We start from the raw sequence: 22,131 nt of genomic DNA, 5'->3' as shown, positions 1-22,131 counted from the left end.
TAGATACAAGGTAATCACAGAGGTAAAAAGTATATTAATATAACTGAGATAAGGAGCAGTCTGCAGAGGGTTAGATACAGGGTAATCACAGAGGTAAAAAGTATATTAATATAACTGAGATAAGGGGCAATCTGCAGAGGCTTAGATACAGGGTAATCACAGAGGTAAAAAGTATATTAATATAACTGAGATAAGGAGCAGTCTGCAGAGGCTTAGATACAAAGTAATCACAGAGGTAAAAAGTATATTAATATAACTGAGATAAGGGGCAGTCTGCAGAGGCTTAGATACAAGGTAATCACAGATGTAAAACGTATATTAATATAACTGAGATAAGAGGGCAGTCTGCAGAGGGTTAGATACAAGGTAATCACAGAGGTAAAAAGTATATTAATATAACTGAGATAAGGGGCAGTCTGCAGAGGGTTAGATACAAGGTAATCACAGAGGTAAAACGTATATTAATATAACTGAGATAAGGGGCAGTCTGCAGAGGGTTAGATACAAGGTAATCACAGAGGTAAAAAGTATATTAATATAACTGAGATAAGGGGCAATCTGCAGAGCCTTAGATACAGGGTAATCACAGAGGTAAAAAGTATATTAATATAACTGAGATAAGGAGCAGTCTGCAGAGGCTTAGATACAAAGTAATCACAGAGGTAAAAAGTATATTAATATAACTGAGATAAGGGGCAGTCTGCAGAGGCTTAGATACAAGGTAATCACAGATGTAAAACGTATATTAATATAACTGAGATAAGGGGGCAGTCTGCAGAGGGTTAGATACAAGGTAATCACAGAGGTAAAAAGTATATTAATATAACTGAGATAAGGGGCAGTCTGCAGAGGGTTAGATACAAGGTAATCACAGAGGTAAAACATATATTAATATACCTGAGATAAGGGGCAGTGTGCAGAGGCTTAGATACAAGGTAATCACAGAGGTAAAACGTATATTACTATAACCGTGTTGGTTGTGCAAAACTGGGGAATGGGTAATAAAGGGATTATCTATCTTTTAAAACAATAACAATTCTATGGTAGACTGTCTCTTTAAATAGCTGATTTTGCCTGTATTATCCCTATCTATACTGAAAGTTTCTATACAATAAGGACCATTAAAAACAGTTGAATTACATTATCAAAAGTGTTATCCATCTGCACGAGCATTAGATGGCAGCAGTAGTTCCTACCATATAGTGCTCCAGATTCTACCTACGTATATCTTCAACAAAGAATGTCATGGGAACAAAGCAAATTTGATAAAAACTAAATTTGTAAACTTTTTAAAATTGTATCCTTTGTCTGATTCACAAAAGAACATGTTTATGTTTCATATCCCTTTAATAAGATCAGAATATAAAGACAATACAATATCACTTTGCCAGCCCACTGTATCATGTGACAGCCAATCACAGACTAGGATATGTGTGAACTTTTGCACATGCTCAGTAGTAGCTCGTGCCTCAGAAAGTGTGCATCTAAAAAGACTGTACAATTTGAAAATGAAGTAAATTGGAAAGTCTCTTAAACTGCTGCTTTATCTGAATCATAAACATTTAATTTTGACTTTAGTTTATGGAAAAACTGTGCAAACATAGCTAGCAGATAAAAGTACACTCCCTGTGGGGGTTAGGAGAGATAAGCAATAAAGTGTTCATTTTCAATTGTGGTCTATAAGGGCCTGATGATAAAATATTCTCCTGCTTGGAAAGAAATTGTAGTGCAGACTTCACAGGAGCTGAACTCACTGAATGTTCAAAAAATAACTCTCCAGCACTGCAAGATCTCTGTCATTTCTGTTTATGAGATACCTGCATGATATGAGAGTTTTGTTACATTTACACTTTGTGCTTTGCATTTTATATCACTTTACATTTCAGATTGGATCCTTTCAGTATTACATTTAAGCTTTGCATTTTCTATTATATATTTTAATACATTTACATTTCGATCCAGCTGTGATTTTACAAATTCTGATTATGTTTTGAAAGTTTCTGTGCTACTTTAACAAATTAGGATACTTTGTGTATTTCTGTGTAACTTTTACAGCTTACATTGAACTTTGTATTTTCTCTATTGTAAAATAAAACACAGCTTTAGAAAGTGGGATGGGACAGGGCAGTTCACTGGGCTGAACAGGGGAGTTTCCATGGTATGTCTGAAGCTCTCTCACAAGTCTTGTGAAATGCTGTAAGCATTTTAAACAAGCTGTTCTCGCTGATTTGTCTTCCGAGCTATATGCAGGGGATGATTGTTCAAAATTCACAATACACTTATTTAGCTGACAGAAAAGTAATATATTCTAAACTATAGACAAAAGCAAGTTAAAGTGTAGTGAAATCATTTCAGTTTATTTTGTGATTGATACAAACTGAGCCTTTATATCAGCCACAGGTGTTCTCCATTTACCTTTTCTCTCTCCTGTGAAATTCTGTATACCAGAGAGCCTCATTACTTTCTATCAAAAGCATCACTTATCTCTCTGGGACTTCTAGGTTCTGCCCTTTTACTTAGAGAATTCAGTGAGTGCAGCCCTTGTGAAGTATGCACTATAATTTCTCTCCTAACTAGCGAATCTTTGCTTATCAGGCCCAAAGAAAGTAATGAAGCTCTCTGGGAAACTGAAGTTGTCAGTTTTTAAGTCTAATTCTAAATACAAGAAACACAAAGTCCATTGTAATTTGTAAAAAATGCACATAAACATACAAAGTATGATCCTAATGTGTCAACATACAAAGTATGATCCTAATGTGTCAAAGTTACACAGAAACTGTGAAAGCATAATCAGAATTTGTAAGATCACAATCTTAAATACACTACTGTATACAAAATAAAATACAAAATAGAAAGTGCAACATTTAAATGTAATAAAATTTAATCTGAAGTGTAAAGTAATATAGAATAGAAATCACAAAGTGTAAATGCAGCAGAACTGTCATGTCATGTAGTGCTATATTGCACTGGGCTTGTCTCTCCTTCATATACAGAAATGCAGGGAACACACCTTGGAAAAGTATAGAAAATCTGCCTTTAATGAATTCACTAGGGATCTTGTAGTGCTGGAGGATCATTTTAGATCAGCTCACCTGAGAACTTTAGATCATCAGGCCCTAAGGGGTCGATTTATTATAGGCTTTCGCCAGCCTTCGACCCCCTACGACTGCAGGTTGTCATAAGAGAACTTGCAAACCGTATTTAACAAGCAGCGGTCACAAGACCGCTGCTTCCCTAACCTTTCGCCACTTAGGAGGCGAATTTAAATCTCCCCGGTCTCGTCCGACCAGGGAGATTGACAGCTCCTGCACGGACAGGGGGCGGGATTGCATGCAAGCACGGCAGCGGAATTCAGTCCACCAGAGGCAAGCTGCAGCGGACACTTCCATTATCTAAATGTGCACAGTCTTTTTATATTTACACTTTCTGAGGCACCAGCTCCTACTGAGCATGTGCAAGATTCACAGAATATACGTATATGCATTTCTGATTGGCTGATGGCTGTCACATGATGCAGTGGGAGGGAAAATAGAACTAAGTTTAAAGTTTGTCAGAAAGAAATCTACTAAGAAATTCAAACTAAGTGCTTGTGCATTGTCTTTTTATTATGTGTTTACTGACTTTGCTATTCTACTGAGTTTCATGGTCCTTTAAAGGAACAGTCTACACCAGAATTTGTATTGTTTTAAAAGATAGATAATCCCTTTATTACCCATTCCCCAGTTTTGCACAAGCAACACAGTTATAATAATATACTTTTAACCTCTGTGATTATCTTGTATCTAAGCCTCTGCAAACTGCCCCTTTTTTCAGTTCTTTTGACAGACTTGCAGTCTAGCCAATCAGTGCCTGCTCCCAGATAACTTCACGAGCACAGTGTTATCTATATGAAATACGTGAACTAACACCCTCTAGTGGTGAGTGCCTCAGAGCCATCATTAGCACTCAAAGGGTTAAACTTTCATGAATTTATTAGGGCATGTAATTTTAAACAACTTTCCAATTTACTTTTATCATTGCTTTTGCTTTGTTCTCTTGGTATTCTTAGTTGAAAGTTAAACCTAGGTATGCTCATATGCTAATTTCTTAGCCCTTGAAGGCCACCTCTTATGTCAGAGCATTTTGACAGTCTCTCACCACTAGAGGGTGTTAGTTCATGTGTTCCATATAGTTAATGTGCTCAAGCCCATGGAGTTACCTAGGAGTCACCACTAATTGGTTAAAATGCAAGTCTGTCAAAAGAACTGAATTAAGGGGGCAGTCTGCAAAGGCTTTAATACAAGATAATAACAGAGGTAAAAAGTATATTTATATAACCATGTTGGAAAATGGGTAATAAATGGATCATCTATATTTTTAAACAATAAAAATTCTAATGTTGACTGTCCTTTTAAATTAATACAAACACAATGCTTTATTATGCCATATAGATTGTTGAAAAAAATGATATAGAAACAACAGATCTATTGTGTTTCATCCTTAAAGGACATAATCATAGATCTAAATACCCAAACTGGGCAGCTCCTTAAAAATCCTAAACATACAATTTCATTGGTTGAATAAAATAAATCCTCTTAACCGTTTCATGACAATCTGAGCTATACAATAAATCTTACTCCATATAAATGAAAAGGGTCTGTGGTTAATTAGTAAATATGTACAAGACAATCTGCAAATACAAAACCGTATCTCACTGTGTATTACAATTAATAGTATAATGATAAAAAATATTTTAATAAACTTAATATCGCTGTTTAATATAGCAAACAAGGTTTGGAAGAGACCTTGACGTGGTACCTGGGCTTGTCCCATTTGGCCAGATGCGGTAACTAACTCTTCCATTTTTGCTTTTAATCTTAGCTGAGAGCTTGTGAGTGCTGGACTTTCTCTGTGTGTTGTATTAATTTGTTTTGTAATTTTTCCTATGGGCCTTGCACCCAAACCTGTCTGGGGTTAACTGCCTGTGACTCTGGGGACAGTGCAGCTTCCTGAGAGTGCTATTGTGCACCCAGGGCTGTGCATGTTGCAGGGTCATGGGATGTGTACCCAGTCCAGTATGAGAGTGCCAGTCCCCTTCCGTGTTTTGTATTTGTCTAGGGTGATTACATAAGCCTGTGCACCCTTCACTTGTTCCCAGTTTGTTGGATTGAGAGCTTGCATTGTGTGGCTGTTTAGGGACCCAGGTTTTGGAAGAGACCTTGACGTGGTACCTGAGCTTGTCCCATTTGGCCCGATGCGGTAACTAACTCTTCCATTTTTGCTTTTAATCTTAGCTGAGAGCTTGTGAGTGCTGGACTTTCTCTGTGTGTTGTATTAATTTGTTTTGTAATTTTCCCTATGGTTCTTGCACCCAGACCTGTCTGGGGTTAACTGCTTGTGGCTCTGGGGACAGCACAGCTTCCTGTGAGTGCCAGTGGCACCCAGGGCTGAGCATGTTGCAGGGTCATAGGATGTGTACCCGGTCCGGTATGAGAGTGCAGTTCCCTTCCGTGTTTTGTATATGTCTAGGGTGGTTACATATTCCTGTGCACCCTTCCCTTGTTTTCAGTTTGTTTGGATTTGAAAGCTTGCATTGTGTGGCTGTTTTAGGGTCTCAGGTATTGGAGAGGACCTTGACGTGGTACCTGAGCTTGTCCCATTTGGCCCGATGCGGTAACTAACTCTTCCATTTTTGCTTTTAATCTTAGCTGAGAACTTGTAAGTGAGTGCTGGACTTTCTCTGTGTGTTGTATTAATATAGCAAATAATGTTACTCCCAATAGTTAATCACATCAAATTGTGAATTGAATTGGGTATTTATTCCAATAGACTTCCTGTCTGCCTAATAATTGTTGTTTGTCACCTTCTCTCATGGAGACAATAACCTTTTCAATAGCAGTCCATCTCAATGTACTAGTTTTGTTGTTGTGAACATTAAAAAAAAAAAGACGAGCTAGGGCTGAACATAGTTCAATTCATCTAATGTTACCCAAGTGTTCAATAATGCAGGACCTAACTTCCCTAGTGGTAATGCCAACATACTGAAGGTAACAATTAAAGCATTTTATGAGGTACATGACAAAATGGGTGAAACAATGAATACATCCCCTAGTTTTAAATACCTCCCCAGTTTTGTCAGAAAGTAATGAATTAATAACCTGGATAAAATCACAAGCATTACAGTGCAAGCTCCCACATCTATAAGTGCCATTGTGAGTTGACCAGGATCTCTGAATCGTACATGGTAACAAACTGGGGAAAAGTAAATTCCATAAGGTCAAGCTCTTCAAATAGACATCCCGAAATGACATGTTTCAACTTCTCATCCCCATACAACATCAGGAGATATAATCTAACATATTGAGTTGGAGGTAGTGTGGAGACATCCAGGAGGACATTGCAGAGAGACAGTTGGTGACCTGGTTGAGTAGAGAATGAACAATATCAGGAGAGGAAAGACAGATTTGGGTATCCTTACCATAAAAGTGTTTCTAAAACCCAAAGATAGATACTGTATACGTTTTCCAAGGGAGGATGCATAGATCGAAACAAAATAATGGACCCAGGACAGAGCCTTGTGGCACCTCTACTGAGAGAGGTGTAGGATCATCTACTCACTTTTTCTGTCTGTACCACAAACAGATGCACACCTCCCCCAGCTGATTAATGTGTTCTCTGCTCTCCCCTACTGTAAGCTCTGCTATATTAGGAAGGGCCTTCTAAAATATTGTTAAGAGACAAAAAGAGGTATATTGATCTTAGCTGACAGTTTGAAGAGTAAATTCATATAATTTATGAAGACCATCTGTCGGCTTCCCAATTAGATCCTGGCAAGAGTCAGCAGAGGATGCAATAAATTGGAAACCTATCAGACCTGATTCATGTGTCCGTGAGTTGTGTATATACACTCAGGTCATGTGACTCATTTGTATAAAGCAGATAGGGTCAAATGGTTTATATGTATAATATAGAGTTAAAGGGGCATTCTATTCATTTTTGACATTAGGAACATTATGTTTTCAGGTATAACTGTGTAAAAGGCATTTATTTTTAATGTTTTGCTGAAATTTACTTTAGTAATTTAAAGGGGCATTAATCTGCTGGTTTCTGTGATTCTCCTTCATGATGAACACAGGCTACATTGATGTTTAAGGACCAGTAAATACAGTAGATTTGCATCAACAACACATACACAATAAAAAGACAATGCAATAGCACTTCAAGTTTGAACCTCAAATGAGTAGCAGGGTCATGAGTAGTAGATTTTTTTATGACAAATTTCAAAATGATGTCTATTTCCACTACTCTTGTATCATGTGACAGCCAATTACAAATTCATATACGTACCATGTGACAGCCATCAGCCAATCACAAATGCATATACGTACCATGTGACAGCCATCAGCCAATCACAAATGCATATAATACCATGTGACAGCCATCAGCCAATCACAAATGCATATATGTATATTCTGTGACTTCTTGCACATGCTCAGTAGGAGCTGGTGACTTAAAAGTGCAAATATAAAAAGGCTGTGCACCTTTTATTAATGGAATTAATTTTTACTTGAGTTTCCCTAAAGGAACATGATATTTACAATTAAACTTACTTTACTTTGTTTAGGGCGGACAGATATATAAATAAATGCAGGTTCATCAATATCCAAATTATTACAAAACAAAAAGAAAGTCTATAGAGTGACAACAAAATGTAAAAGATTTTTAAAGCACGTAAAACACATACATTTATCAGTGAAACTAAAGTTCATTCTTTAGATTTAAAGGAAATTTTATGCACGCCAATTATGAAAAATTGATTATTCATAAATATTTTAAATCTGCCACTAGTTACAAAAGAAGAATCCCCTTCATCCGTATAAATCTCTAAAATGATGCCTATTTTCCTTAAAGGGACAGTAAATCCACTACTGGAGCTAGCTGCTGATTGGTCGCTATACACATATGCCTTTTGTTATTGGCTCATCCAGTGTGTTCAGCTAGCTACCAGAAGTGCTAAAGGATTCCAAGAGAATAAAGCAAATTTCTTAACTAAGAAAATTGAAAAGCTGTTTAAATAACACGCTCTGTCTGAATCATGAAAGTTTAATTTTTGACTTTACTGTCCCTTTAATGCTAAGGGCCCATCGGTGAGACCTCAGGACTGAGACAAAGTGGGCCATGGGCGTGAGTTGATGTTACATGGCTGGAGTGGGCATGGTGGTGGGTGTGAGTGAATGTTACATAGCTGGAGAGGGCGTGGTGTTGGTGGGTGTGAGTGGATGTCACATGGCTGGAGTGGGCGTGGTGTTGGTGGGTGTGAGTGGATGTTACATGGCTGGTGTGAGTGTGGTGTTGGTGGGTGTGAGTGGTTGTTACATGACTGGAGTGGGTGTGGTGTTGGTGGATGTGAGTGGTTGTTACATGACTGGAGTGGGTGTGGTGTTGGTGGGTGTGAGTGGTTGTTACATGGCTGGAGTGGGTGTGGTGTTGGTGGGTGTGAGTGGTTGTTACATGGCTGGAGTGGGCGTGGTGTTGGTGGGTGTGAGTGGTTGTTACATGGCTGGAGTGGGTATGGTGTTGGTGGGTGTGAGTGGTTGTTACATGGCTGGAGTGGGTGTGGTGTTGGTGGGTGTGAGTGGCTGTTACATGGCTGGAGTGGGTGTGGTGGTGGGTGTGAGTGGTTGTTACATGGCTGGAGTGGGTGTGGGTGGTTGTTACATGGCTGGAGTGGGTGTGGTGTTGGTGGGTGTGAGTGGTTGTTACATGGCTGGAGTGGGTGTGAGTGGTTGTTACATGGCTGGAGTGGGCGTGGTGTTGGTGGGTGTGAGTGGTTGTTACATGGCTGGAGTGGGTGTGAGTGGTTGTTACATGGCTGGAGTGGGTGTGGTGTTGGTGGGTGTGAGTGGTTGTTACATGGCTGGAGTGGGTGTGAGTGGTTGTTACATGGCTGGAGTGGGTGTGGTGTTGGTGGGTATGAGTGGTTGTTACATGGCTGGAGTGGGTGTGGTGTTGGTGGGTGTGAGTAGTTGTTACATGGCTGGAGTGGGTGTGAGTGGTTGTTACATGGCTGGAGTGGGTGTGGTGTTGGTGGGTGTGAGTAGTTGTTACATGGCTGGAGTGGGTGTGAGTGGTTGATACATGGCTGGAGTGGGTGTGGTGTTGGTGGGTATGAGTGGTTGTTACATGGCTGGAGTGGGTGTCTTGTTGGTGGGTATGAGTGGTTGTTACATGGCTGGAATGGGTGTGAGTGGTTGTTACATGGCTGGAGTGGGTGTGGTGTTGGTGGGTGTGAGTAGTTGTTACATGGCTGGAGTGGGTGTGAGTGGTTGTTACATGGCTGGAGTGGGTGTGGTGTTGGTGGGTGTGGCTGTGCTAGGGAAAATAGCAGCTTGTTTTAATTATTTTCCTAAGAGGAAATAGAATTTCTTCAATAATATTTTCTAAAAGTAAAAAGAAAATTATAATTTTCTACTCAACAACAACCTGTGGGCACATCTGCAAAGATACAAATCTGCAGACACGGAATGCCTGTTATAAGCGTAGTGAGGTTGCTTGTCGGTTTCCTAGGAAACAGCTGAGACGTGAGCTCATTCCCAGCCGCTGATTGGTTGCTGGCACAACTGCATAAAAAGGTATTTTCTCATCCTGTGTATGCTACTGAGATAACCCAGGACAGCTGATCCAATAAGCGCATGTGCAGTGGCACTGGCAGTTGTGCGTATGCTGTTAATTGGATGGCAGAGAGCTTTAGAGGGCAGTGGAAAACTGTTAAAGGGACAGGAAACCCCAAAATGTTCTTTCGTGATTTGGATAGAACATACAACTTTTCAATTTGCTTCTATTATCAAATTTGCTTCGTTCTCTTGTTATCATTTGTTGAAGGAACAGTATTGCACTACTGGCTGCTAGCTGAAAACATCTAGTTATCCAATCACAATGTGTGCAGGCACCAATCAGCAGCTAGCTCCCACTAGTGTAGAATATGTGCGTATTCTTTTTAAACAAGGGATACCAAGAGAACGAAGCACATTTGAAAACAGAAGTCAATTTAAAAGTGTCTTAAAATAACCTGCTCTATCTAAATCATGTAAGTTTAATTATGACTTTCCTATTCCTTTAATTGCCAACCTATACTGGGCATATATAAAGCAATCAGTTTAAAGGGACAGTACAAACCTTGTAATTACAAGATTACATACTGAGTGCATTTGAAAATGTTTAAAACGCATTATTGTCTTGTTTGCTGTAATTGGTTTTTAATGGCCAAACTCCACCAACTACAATTACAGAGTTTAAATAAATCAGACTTTGTCTGCTCTGCGTCTGTATTTTATTTTGTATATATATTAATCATATGTTGTATATACTTGAGTACATATTTATGTTACAGCATATATTGTATATATATTAATCATATGTTGTATATACGTGAGTACATATTTATGTTGCAGCATATTTTGTATATATATATATTAATCATATGTTGTATATACTTGAGTACATATTTATGTTACAGCATATATTGTATATATATTAATCATATGTTGTATATACTTCAGTACATATTTATGTTACAGCATATATTGTATATATATTATTCATATGTTGTATATACGTGAGTACATATTTATGTTACAGCATATATTGTATATATATATTAATCATATGTTGTATATACGTGAGTACATATTTATGTTACAGCATATATTGTATATATATTAATCATATGTTGTATATACTTGAGTACATATTTATGTTGCAACATATATTGTATATATATTAATCATATGTTGTATATTCTTGAGTACATATTTATGTTGCAGCATATATTGTATATATATTAATCATATGTTGTATATACTTGAGTACATATTTATGTTGCAGCATATATTGTATATATATTAATCATATGTTGTATATACTTGAGTACATATTTATGTTACAGCATATATTGTATATATATTAATCATATGTTGTATATACTTCAGTACATATTTATGTTACAGCATATATTGTATATATATTAATCATATGTTGTATATACGTGAGTACATATTTATGTTACAGCATATATTGTATATATATATTAATCATATGTTGTATATACGTGAGTACATATTTATGTTACAGCATATATTGTATATATATTAATCATATGTTGTATATACTTGAGTACATATTTATGTTGCAACATATATAGGGGCCTAGTTATCAAGCCGTCAACCTCAAATACGCTGGAATTCCGCAGCGTATTTGTGGCGCGGCTGATTCGCCTTAGTTATCAAAGGCTCGAGACCGGCAAAAGTAGAATTTTGTGACGTAAACTTCGATCCGCCAGACTCAGTCCGACACCGATCGATTCTTACGTCACTCCAGATGTTCCGCACACAAGTGCGGCACAATCTCACTACTTTTGCTAGTTATCAAAAAACTAGCAGGTACGCTCGGCACTTTTACGGCCCAGCGTACCTGGTTTTCAAAGCGCCAGCCTGGAGGCGGCGGATCCCATAGGAATCAATGGGAGTCTAACCATAGCGAAAGTACAAGTTCGCTGCTGACAGACATCCCATTGATTCCTATGGGAGCTGTCTACACCTAACACCCTAACATGTACCCCGAGTCTAAACACCGCTAATCTGACCCCCCCTACACCGCCGCAACTAAATAAAGTTATTACCCCCTAAACCGCCGCTCCCGGAGCCCACCGCAACTATAATAAATGTATTAACCCCTAAACCGCCGCTCCCTGAACCCGCCGCAACCTATATTAAATGTATTAACCCCTATCCTGCCCCCCCTACACCGTCGCCACCTATAATAAATTTATTAACCCCTATCCTGCCCCCCACTACGCCGCCGCCACTGTAATAAAATTATTAACCCCTAAACCTAAGTCTAACCCTAACCCTAACGCCCCCTAACTTAAATAATTAATTAAATAAATCTAAATAAATTAACTCTTATTAACTAAATGAATCCTATTTAAAACTAAATACTTACCTTTAAAATAAACCCTAATATAGCTACAATATAATTAATAATTATATTATAGCTATCTTAGGATTTATATTTATTTTACAGGTAACTTTGTATTTATTTTAGCTAGTTAGAATAGCTATTAAATAGTTATTAACTATTTAATAACTACCTAGCTAAAAGAAATACAAAATTACCTGTAAAATAAATCCTAACCTAAGTTACAATTAAACCTAATACTACACTATCATTAAATTAACTAAATAAACTACCTACAAATAACTACAATTAAATACAATTACATAAACTAACTAAAGTACAAAAAATAAAAAAAGCTAAGTTACAAAAAATAAAAAATTAAGTTACAAACACGTTAAAAATATTACAACAATTTTAAGCTACTTACACCTAATCTAAGCCCCCTAATAAAATAACAAACCCCCCAAAATAAGAAAAATCCCTACCCTATTCTAAATTAAATAAATTTCAAAGCTCTTTTACCTTACCAGCCCTTAAAAGGGCCATTTGTGGGGGCATGCCCCAAAAAGTTCAGCTCTTTTGCCTGTAAAAGAAAAATACAACCCCCCGCAACATTAAAACCCACCACCCACATACCCCTAATCTAACCCAAACCCCCCTTACAAAAACCTAACACTAATCCCCTGAAGATCATCCTACCTTGAGTCGTCTTCACTCAGCCGAGCCACCGATGGAACTGAAGAGGACATCCGGAGCGGAAGAAGTTAATCCTCCAAGCGGCGCTGAAGAAATCTTCCATCCGATGAAGTCATCATCCAGGCGGCGCTGAAGAAGTCTTTGATCCGGCCGATGTCATCTTCCAAGAGGCGCTGAAGATGTCTTCTATCCGGGTGAAGTCATCTTCCAAGCCGGGTCTTGAATCTTCCTTCCGCCGACGCGGAACCACCTTCTTCACCGACGGACTACGACGAATGACGGCTCCTTTAAGGGACGTCATCCAAGATGGCGTCCCCTCAATTCCGATTGGCTGATAGGATTCTATCAGCCAATCGGAATTAAGGTAGGAAAATCTGATTGGCTGATGGAATCAGCCAATCAGATTCAAGTTCAATCCGATTGGCTGATCCAATCAGCCAATCAGATTGAGCTCGCATTCTATTGGCTGATCGGAACAGCCAATAGAATGCGAGCTCAATCCGATTGGCTGATTCCATCAGCCAATCAGAATTTTCCTACCTTAATTCTGATTGGCTGATAGAATCCTATCAGCCAATCGGAATTGAGGGGACGCCATCTTGGATGACGTCCCTTAAAGGAGCCGTCATTCGTCGTAGTCCGTCGGTGAAGAAGGTGATTCCACGTCGGCGGAAGGAAGATTCAAGACCCGGCTTGGAAGATGACTTCACCCGGATAGAAGACATCTTCAGCGCCTCTTGGAAGATGACATCGGCCGGATCAAAGACTTCTTCAGCGCCGCCTGGATGATGACTTCATCGGATGGAAGATTTCTTCAGCGCCGCTTGGAGGATTAACTTCTTCCGCTCCGGATGTCCTCTTCAGTTCCATCGGTGGCTCGGCTGAGTGAAGACGACTCAAGGTAGGATGATCTTCAGGGGATTAGTGTTAGGTTTTTGTAAGGGGGGTTTGGGTTAGATTAGGGGTATGTGGGTGGTGGGTTTTAATGTTGGGGGGGGTTGTATTTTTCTTTTACAGGCAAAAGAGCTGAACTTTTTGGGGCATGCCCCCACAAATGGCCCTTTTAAGGGCTGGTAAGGTAAAAGAGCTTTGAAATTTATTTAATTTAGAATAGGGTAGGGATTTTTCTTATTTTGGGGGGTTTGTTATTTTATTAGGGGGCTTAGATTAGGTGTAAGTAGCTTAAAATTGTTGTAATATTTTTAACGTGTTTGTAACTTAATTTTTTATTTTTTGTAACTTAGCTTTTTTTATTTTTTGTACTTTAGTTAGTTTATGTAATTGTATTTAATTGTAGTTATTTGTAGGTAGTTTATTTAGTTAATTTAATGATAGTGTAGTATTAGGTTTAATTGTAACTTAGGTTAGGATTTATTTTACAGGTAATTTTGTATTTCTTTTAGCTAGGTAGTTATTAAATAGTTAATAACTATTTAATAACTATTCTAACTAGCTAAAATAAATACAAAGTTACCTGTAAAATAAATATAAATCCTAAGATAGCTATAATATAATTATTAATTATATTGTAGCTATCTTAGGGTTTATTTTACAGGTAAGTATTTAGTTTTAAATAGTAATAATTTATTAAAGTATAGTGTAGTGTTAGGTGTAATTGTAACTTAGGTTAGGATTTATTTCACAGGTACATTTCTCTTTATTTTAGCTAGGTAAGCTATTAAATAGTTAATAACTATTTAATAGTTATTGTACATGGTTAAAATAAATTGAAAGTTACCTGTCAAATAAATATAAATCCTAAGATAGCTAGAATATAATTCTTATTTATATTGTAGCTATATTAGGGTTTATTTTAAAGGTAAGTATTTAGTTTTAAATAGGATTCATTTAGTTAATAAGAGTTAATTTATTTAGATTTATTTAATTAATATTTAAGTTAGGGGGGCGTTAGGGTTAGACTTAGGTTTAGGGGTTAATAATTTTATTACAGTGGCGGCGGCGTAGTGGGGGGCAGGATAGGGGTTAATAAATTTATTATAGGTGGCGACGGTGTAGGGGGGGCAGGATAGGGGTTAATATGTTTAATATAGGTTGCGGCGGGTTCATGGAGCGGCGGTTTAGGGGTTAAACTATTTATTTAGTTGCGGAGAGGTGCGGGATCAGCAGGATAGGGGTTAATAATTTTATAATAGAGGGCGACGGTGTAGGGGGGGCAGGATAGGGGTTACTAGGTATACTGTAGGTGGCAGCGGTGTCCGGGAGCGGCGGTTTAGGGGTTAATACATTTATAAGAGTTGCGGCAGGGTCTAGGAGCGGCGGTTTAGGGGTTAATACATTTATAAGAGTTGCGGCGGGGTCTAGGAGCGGCGGTTTAGGGGTTAGTAACTTTATTTAGTTGCGGGGGGCTCCGGGGGCGCCGGTATAGGGGGTAGAACAGTGCAGTTTAGTGTGAGTGCTTAGTGACAGGCTAGCAATAAAGCTGGGAAAAAGCCGAAGGGCAGCGAGATCGGATGAGTGATAACTGTCACAGTCCGCTGCTCATCGCCCCGCAGCTTTTTGACAGCTTTATTTGATAACTTAGGCGAACGTATTCAAGGTCCGCGGTGGCGAAGGTAGGCGAGCTTAGGCGGACGTATTGGGCCGGCGAAGCCAGAAAAGTAGACGGCTTGATAACTACCCCCCATTGTATATATATTAATCATATGTTGTATATTCTTGAGTACATATTTATGTTGCAGCATATATTGTATATATATTAATCATATGTTGTATATACTTGAGTACATATTTATGTTGCAGCATATATTGTATATATATTAATCATATGTTGTATATACGTGAGTACATATTTATGTTACAGCATATATTGTATATATATTAATCATATGTTGTATATACTTGAGTACATATTTATGTTGCAGCATATATTGTATATATATTAATCATATGTTGTATATACGTGAGTACATATTTATGTTGCAGCATATTTTGTATATATATATATATTAATCATATGTTGTATATACTTGAGTACATATTTATGTTACAGCATATATTGTATATATATTAATCATATGTTGTTTATACGTGAGTACATTCATATAGTCCCAAGACTCCAAATACCAGCGTTAGGCAGATCCCATTGAAAAGATAGGATACGCAATTGGCGTAAGGGGATCTGCGGTAGCCTGGAATCGCGGCAGGGAAGTGAGCGTTAGACCCTTTCCTGCCTGACTCTAAATACCAGCGGGCGGCCAAAAGCAGCGTTAGGACCCCTTAACGCTGCTTTTGACGGCTAACACCAAACTCTAAATCTAGCCGAAATGTTCTTAGCAAATCTTTACCCCCTGTCATTTTATATGTATTTCATGGTATATCACCTAAAATCAGAATCAGGTAACCATATAGTTATCAGTGATGATTTATGTGCTCAAATTAAGTCTGGCATTCTTATTTTTATATTGTTACTACTTGGTTAAGATGCATATTGTTTTATCAATTGAGTGTTTTCTCCAATATAACAAAGCTGCATAGGCACAAATCCATTTGAATTGCATTTAATTTGAGTTGCATCCTTGTATCCAATAAGTGGTTTCTCCAATATAACACTGACTGCACAAGCACACATCAATTTGCATTGCTTATTAAGCATTTTATGTAAAAATACCTTTAATCTGACATTTCATGCTTACACTGGTATTTCAAATACAGACTAAAGTAGCTAAAATATTGGATGACAGATTTTTGTTTTATTAATTAATGAGAAACAAATATTTGACTTAATGCTTTTCTGTGGTCTCTAAGTTGCAATATGCAAGACTGCAGAATATGAATCTTTTTTTATTTCTTATTTTGCAGAGATCATGCACGACGTGATCCGTAAAGTGAAGAAGAAAGGCGAATGGAAGGTAAAGTGAATCACCTGTGTGTGTCACTGTGTTTTATGTTTCACGGTTTCACGGAAGCTGTGTTTGTAACGTTATATGTCATTTAAGGCTAAGGTAGTTTATTCCAGTTTCTCATTGTGGTTGCGCTATATGATGCGCGTCTCTTTGTGCGCCCGCAGGTGCTGGTGGTGGATCAGCTCAGCATGCGCATGTTATCTTCGTGCTGCAAGATGACAGACATCATGACAGAAGGAATTACAAGTAAGCATTTATGTCTGTGTGTATAGGATGCATAGGCTGTGTGTCCATTATAGCAGAGTGTTATATTGAATGGGCATGGCCTATGTAGAAAAGGAGGGGCTTAATCAAAGCAGGAGGGGCATATGTAAAATGGCCAGTCTATACATAACAGCGAGGAATGGTTGCATCTTAATTCCATAAAACTAATATTGTATATCTGTATAATGGGTGTGTTTTATGTTATGTTTTTGATGTCTCTTTGCAGTTGTTGAGGATATTAATAAAAGGAGGGAACCGATCCCTAGTCTGGAAGCTGTGTATTTGATCACACCATCTGAAAAGGTAACAACACAAAATCATTCCCATTTGAAGTGTAGCATCAGCATAGTGTTATCCATGTACAATGTGTTTTTCAGTTCCCTCGCTGTATTTGTCCATAACACCTCTACCGGATCACTTTCCCATATATCAACTACTCTATCTATATAGATATATCTATATCTGTTAATTACTCCTGAATTAATATTCCCCAATCTAAAATGAGTGACTCAGTGTTCTGCTATTCAGCTTTTAATAAAAAAAATGGTTTTTCTATTGAATGTTAGGAAGTTCCTTAATCTATTTTGTATCTGTTATGCTCTAACCACCAAGGTGTAAAATGTGCCACTTGCAAACACCATGCCAAGGGAACAGGTTTGCATTATTATGTAGCCTTACCTGCTACCCAGCAATATTTTGTTATGGATAGACAAGAGGCTGGCATCATTATATTGTGCATTACTAAGATGGAGGAGTTAAAGGAATACACTGATGGGATTTCACATGAATAAACTCATTTTCCTCAGTGTGTACAAGCACCAATCAGTACATATTCAGAATTTATATCGTCCAATAAAAAACATTTCCAGAACTAACTTCACCTATGTATTTACAAACATAGACCCGCATCCTTATTTTAGAATATTGAACCCCTATTTTAGGATATTGAACCCCTAATGGTGGACTTAAATGCCTTTGTTTAACCCTTTATATGAGTATTAACTTATAAAATGTGAAACGTGTGTCAGGGGCACTCTCACAAGGTTATAGTACCTCTTTTTTTAATTGCTTACTCAGTTGTCCTTTATAGAATAATAGCTACCTTGATATTTTATTAGTCAGAGTAACCGCTATAGAAGGAGCTTTATGCCAGACTAGCAATCGCTATAGTCCTTAACATACCTTAGCAACTGCCCTGTATGTGATTCTGAGACACGATACCTTACAATAAGTTGATTTTGCTAGTACTGTCAATGATACTACCCTTCTGACACATATCAGCTGAATTGTGTGGGATTTAGATACACAATACCTTATAAGAAGTTGATTTTTTCTATGATTAATAGCACTGTCTGTATACCGTAGGTACCGTAGATACTAACACTCTGCCATACAATACTAATTTCTTGCTATCTCAAAATTCAACACTGAGTTCAAGCTACTTTTAAAGTGTGTGTGTATTTATGTGTGTGTGTGTATTTGTGTGTGTATTTATGTGTGTGTGTATTTATGTGTGTGTGTGTATTTATGTGTGTGTGTGTGTATTTGTGTGTGTGTGTGTATTTATGTGTGTGTGTGTATTTATGTGTGTGTGTGTATTTATGTGTGTGTGTGTATTTATGTGTGTGTGTGTATTTATGTGTGTGTGTGCGTATTTATGTGTGTGTGTGCATTTATGTGTGTGTGTGTATTTATGTGTGTATGTGTATTTATGTGTGTGTATGTGTATTTATGTGTGTGTGTGTATTTATGTGTGTATGTGTATTTGTGTGTGTGTGTATTTATGTGTGTGTATGTGTATTTATGTGTGTATGTGTATTTGTGTGTGTGTGTATTTATGTGTGTGTGTATTTATGTGTGTGTATGTGTATTTATGTGTGTGTGTATTTGTATTTATGTGTGTGTGTGTGTGTGTGTATTTATGTGTGTGTGTGTGTATTTATGTGTGTTTGTGTGTGTATGTGTGTGTGTGTGTATTTATGTGTCTGTGTATTTGTGTGTATTTATGTGTGTGTGTATTTGTGTGTGTGTATGTGTATTTATGTGTGTGTGTGTGTGTGTGTGTATTTATGTGTGTATGTATTTATGTGTGTGTATGTATTTATGTGTGTGTGTGTGTGTATTTATGTGTGTGTATTTATGTGTGTGTGTATTTATGTGTGTGTGTGTGTATTTATGTGTGTGTGTGTGTGTATTTATGTGTGTGTGTGTGTATTTATGTGTGTGTGTGTGTGTATTTATGTGTGTGTGTGTGTGTATTTATGTGTGTGTGTGTGTGTATTTATGTGTGTGTGTGTGTGTATTTATGTGTGTGTATTTATGTGTGTGTATTTATGTGTGTGTGTATTTATGTGTGTGTGTGTGTATTTATGTGTGTGTGTGTGTATTTATGTGTGTGTGTATTTATGTGTGTGTATTTATGTATGTGTGTGTGTGTATTTATGTGTGTGTGTGTGTATTTATGTGTGTGTGTGTATTTATGTATGTGTGTGTATTTATGCGTGTGTGTGTATTTATGTGTGTGTGTGTATTTCTTCTGTTATGTGTGATCAGTCCACGGGTCATCATTACTTCTGGGATATTATCTGCTCCCCTACAGGAAGTGCAAGAGGATTCACCCAGCAGAGTTGCTATATAGCTCCTCCCCTCTACGTCACCTCCAGTCATTCTCTTGCACCCAAAGACTAGATAGGAGGTGTGAGAGGACTATGGTGATTATACTTAGTTTTTAGAACTTCAATCAAAAGTTTGTTATTTTACAATAGCACCGGAGCGTGTTATTACCTCTCTGGCAGAGTTTGAAGAAGAATCTACCAGAGTTTTTCTTATGATTTTAACCGGAGTAGTTAAGATCATATTGCTGTTTCTCGGCCATCTGAGGGAGGTAAAAACTTCAGATCAGGGGACAGCGGGCAGTTGAATCTGCATTGAGGTATGTAGCAGTTTTTATTTTCTGAATGGAATTGATGAGAAAATCCTGCCATACCGTTATAATGAACATGTATGTATACTCTACACTTTAGTATTCTGGGGATGGTATTTCACCGGAATTACTCTGTAAAAGTACATTAAACCTTTTAATAGGTATTTTTTATGTTAAACGTTTTTGCTGGAATGTAGAATCGTTTGCATTAATGAGGTACTGAGTGAATAAATATTTGGGCATTATTTTTCCACTTGGCAGTTTGCTTGTTTTAATTATGACAGTTTCGTTTCTCTCTCACTGCTGTGTGTGAGAGGGAGGGGCCGTTTTTGGCGCTCTTTGCTACGCATCAAAAATTTCCAGTCAGTTACTGTTGTATTTTCTGCATGATCCGGTTCATCTCTAACAGAACTCAGGGGTCTTCAAACTTCTTTGAAGGGAGGTAGATTCTCTCAGCAGAGCTGTGAGACTTATATAGTGACTGTGATTTAAAACGTTGCTCTGTAATTTTTATGTTTAAAATTTAATTAGTGTTACTTTACTAATGGGAACAAACCTTTGCTAACAAGTTGTGTTGTTTGTTAAGAGTGATGCTATAACTGTTTTTCAGTTCATTATTTCAACTGTCATTTAATCGTTTAGTGCTTCTTGAGGCACAGTACGTTTTCGTTAAATAAGATTGTTACCGAGTTGCATGTTTATTGCTAGTGTGTTAAACATGTCTGATTCAGAGGAAGATACCTGTGTCATTTGTTCCAATGCCAAGGTGGAGCCCAATAGAAATTTATGTACTAACTGTATTGATGCTACTTTAAATAAAAGCCAATCTGTACAAATTGAACAAATTTCACCAAACAGCGAGGGGAGAGTTATGCCGACTAACTCGCCTCACGTGTCAGTACCTGCATCTCCCGCCCGGGAGGTGCGTGATATTATGGCGCCTAGTACATCTGGGCAGCCATTACAGATAACATTACAAGATATGGCTACTGTCATGACTGAAGTTTTGGCTAAATTACCAGAACTAAGAGGCAAGCGTGATCACTCTGGGGTGAGAACAGAGTGCGCTGATAATTCTAGGGCCATGTCTGATACTGCGTCACAGCTTGCAGAGCATGAGGACGGAGAGCTTCATTCTGTAGGTGACGGTTCTGATCCAAGCAGATTGGATTCAGATATTTCAAATTTTAAATTTAAATTGGAAAACCTCCGTGTATTACTAGGGGAGGTCTTAGCGGCTCTTAACGATTGATAACACTGTTGCAATACCAGAGAAAATGTGTAGGTTGGATAAATACTTTGCGGTACCGGCGAGTACTGACGTTTTTCCTATACCTAAGAGATTAACTGAAATTGTTACTAAGGAGTGGGATAGACCCGGTGTGCCGTTCTCACCCCCTCCAATATTTAGAAAGATGTTTCCAATAGACGCCACCACACGGGACTTATGGCAAACGGTCCCTAAGGTGGAGGGAGCAGTTTCTACTTTAGCTAAGCGCACCACTATCCCGGTGGAGGATAGCTGTGCTTTTTCAGATCCTATGGATAAAAAATTAGAGGGTTACCTTAAGAAAATGTTTGTTCAACAAGGTTTTATATTACAACCCCTTGCATGCATCGCGCCGATTACGGCTGCGGCAGCATTTTGGATTGAGTCTCTGGAAGAGAACCTTAGTTCAGCTACGCTGGACGACATTACGGACAGGCTTAGAGTCCTTAAACTAGCTAATTCATTCATTTCGGAGGCCGTAGTACATTTAACCAAACTTACGGCTAAGAATTCAGGATTCGCCATTCAGGCACGTAGGGCGCTGTGGCTAAAATCCTGGTCGGCTGATGTAACTTCTAAGTCCAAATTGCTTAATATACCTTTCAAGGGGCAAACTTTATTTGGGCCCGGTTTGAAAGAAATTATTGCTGACATTACAGGAGGTAAGGGCCACGCTCTACCTCAAGACAAAGCCAAAGCTAAGGCTAGACAGTCTAATTTTCGTCCCTTTCGGAATTTCAAATCAGGAACAGCATCAACTTCCACTGCACCAAAACAGGAAGGAGCTGTTGCTCGTTACAGACAAGGCTGGAAACCTAACCAGTCCTGGAATAAGGGCAAGCAGGCCAGGAAACCTGCTGCTGCCCCTAAGACAGCATGAACCGAGGGCCCCCGATCCGGGACCGGATCTAGTGGGGGGCAGACTCTCTCTCTTCGTCTAGGCTTGGGCAAGAGATGTCCAGGATCCCTGGGCGCTAGAGATCATATCTCAGGGATACCTTCTAGACTTCAAATTCTCTCCCCCAAGAGGGAGATTTCATCTGTCAAGGTTGTCAACAAACCAAATAAAGAAAGACGCGTTTCTACGCTGTGTACAAGATCTATTATTAATGGGAGTGATCCATCCGGTTCCGCGGTCGGAACAAGGACAAGGGTTTTACTCAAACCTGTTTGTGGTTCCC

At 38.2% G+C, this 22,131-nt stretch overlaps 1 protein-coding gene across 2 annotated transcripts in view; it reads left to right on the top strand.

Moving 5' to 3' along the window:
- STXBP1 (syntaxin binding protein 1) overlaps positions 1-22,131 on the top strand; it is a 128,883-nt gene that overhangs the window by 20,095 nt on the left and 86,657 nt on the right. For both annotated transcript variants that reach the window (XM_053695926.1, XM_053695925.1), the window contains exons 2-4: positions 16,450-16,499; positions 16,658-16,739; positions 16,984-17,060. In XM_053695926.1, coding sequence (XP_053551901.1) covers positions 16,450-16,499; positions 16,658-16,739; positions 16,984-17,060 — 209 coding nt within the window. The remainder of the gene's footprint in view (positions 1-16,449; positions 16,500-16,657; positions 16,740-16,983; positions 17,061-22,131) is intronic.

Source organism: Bombina bombina, chromosome 12 (assembly GCF_027579735.1).
Source record: "Bombina bombina isolate aBomBom1 chromosome 12, aBomBom1.pri, whole genome shotgun sequence".
Lineage (NCBI taxonomy): Eukaryota > Metazoa > Chordata > Amphibia > Anura > Bombinatoridae > Bombina > Bombina bombina.
Note: the sequence above shows the minus strand (reverse complement) of the source record. Positions and strands in the feature narration are given on the sequence as shown.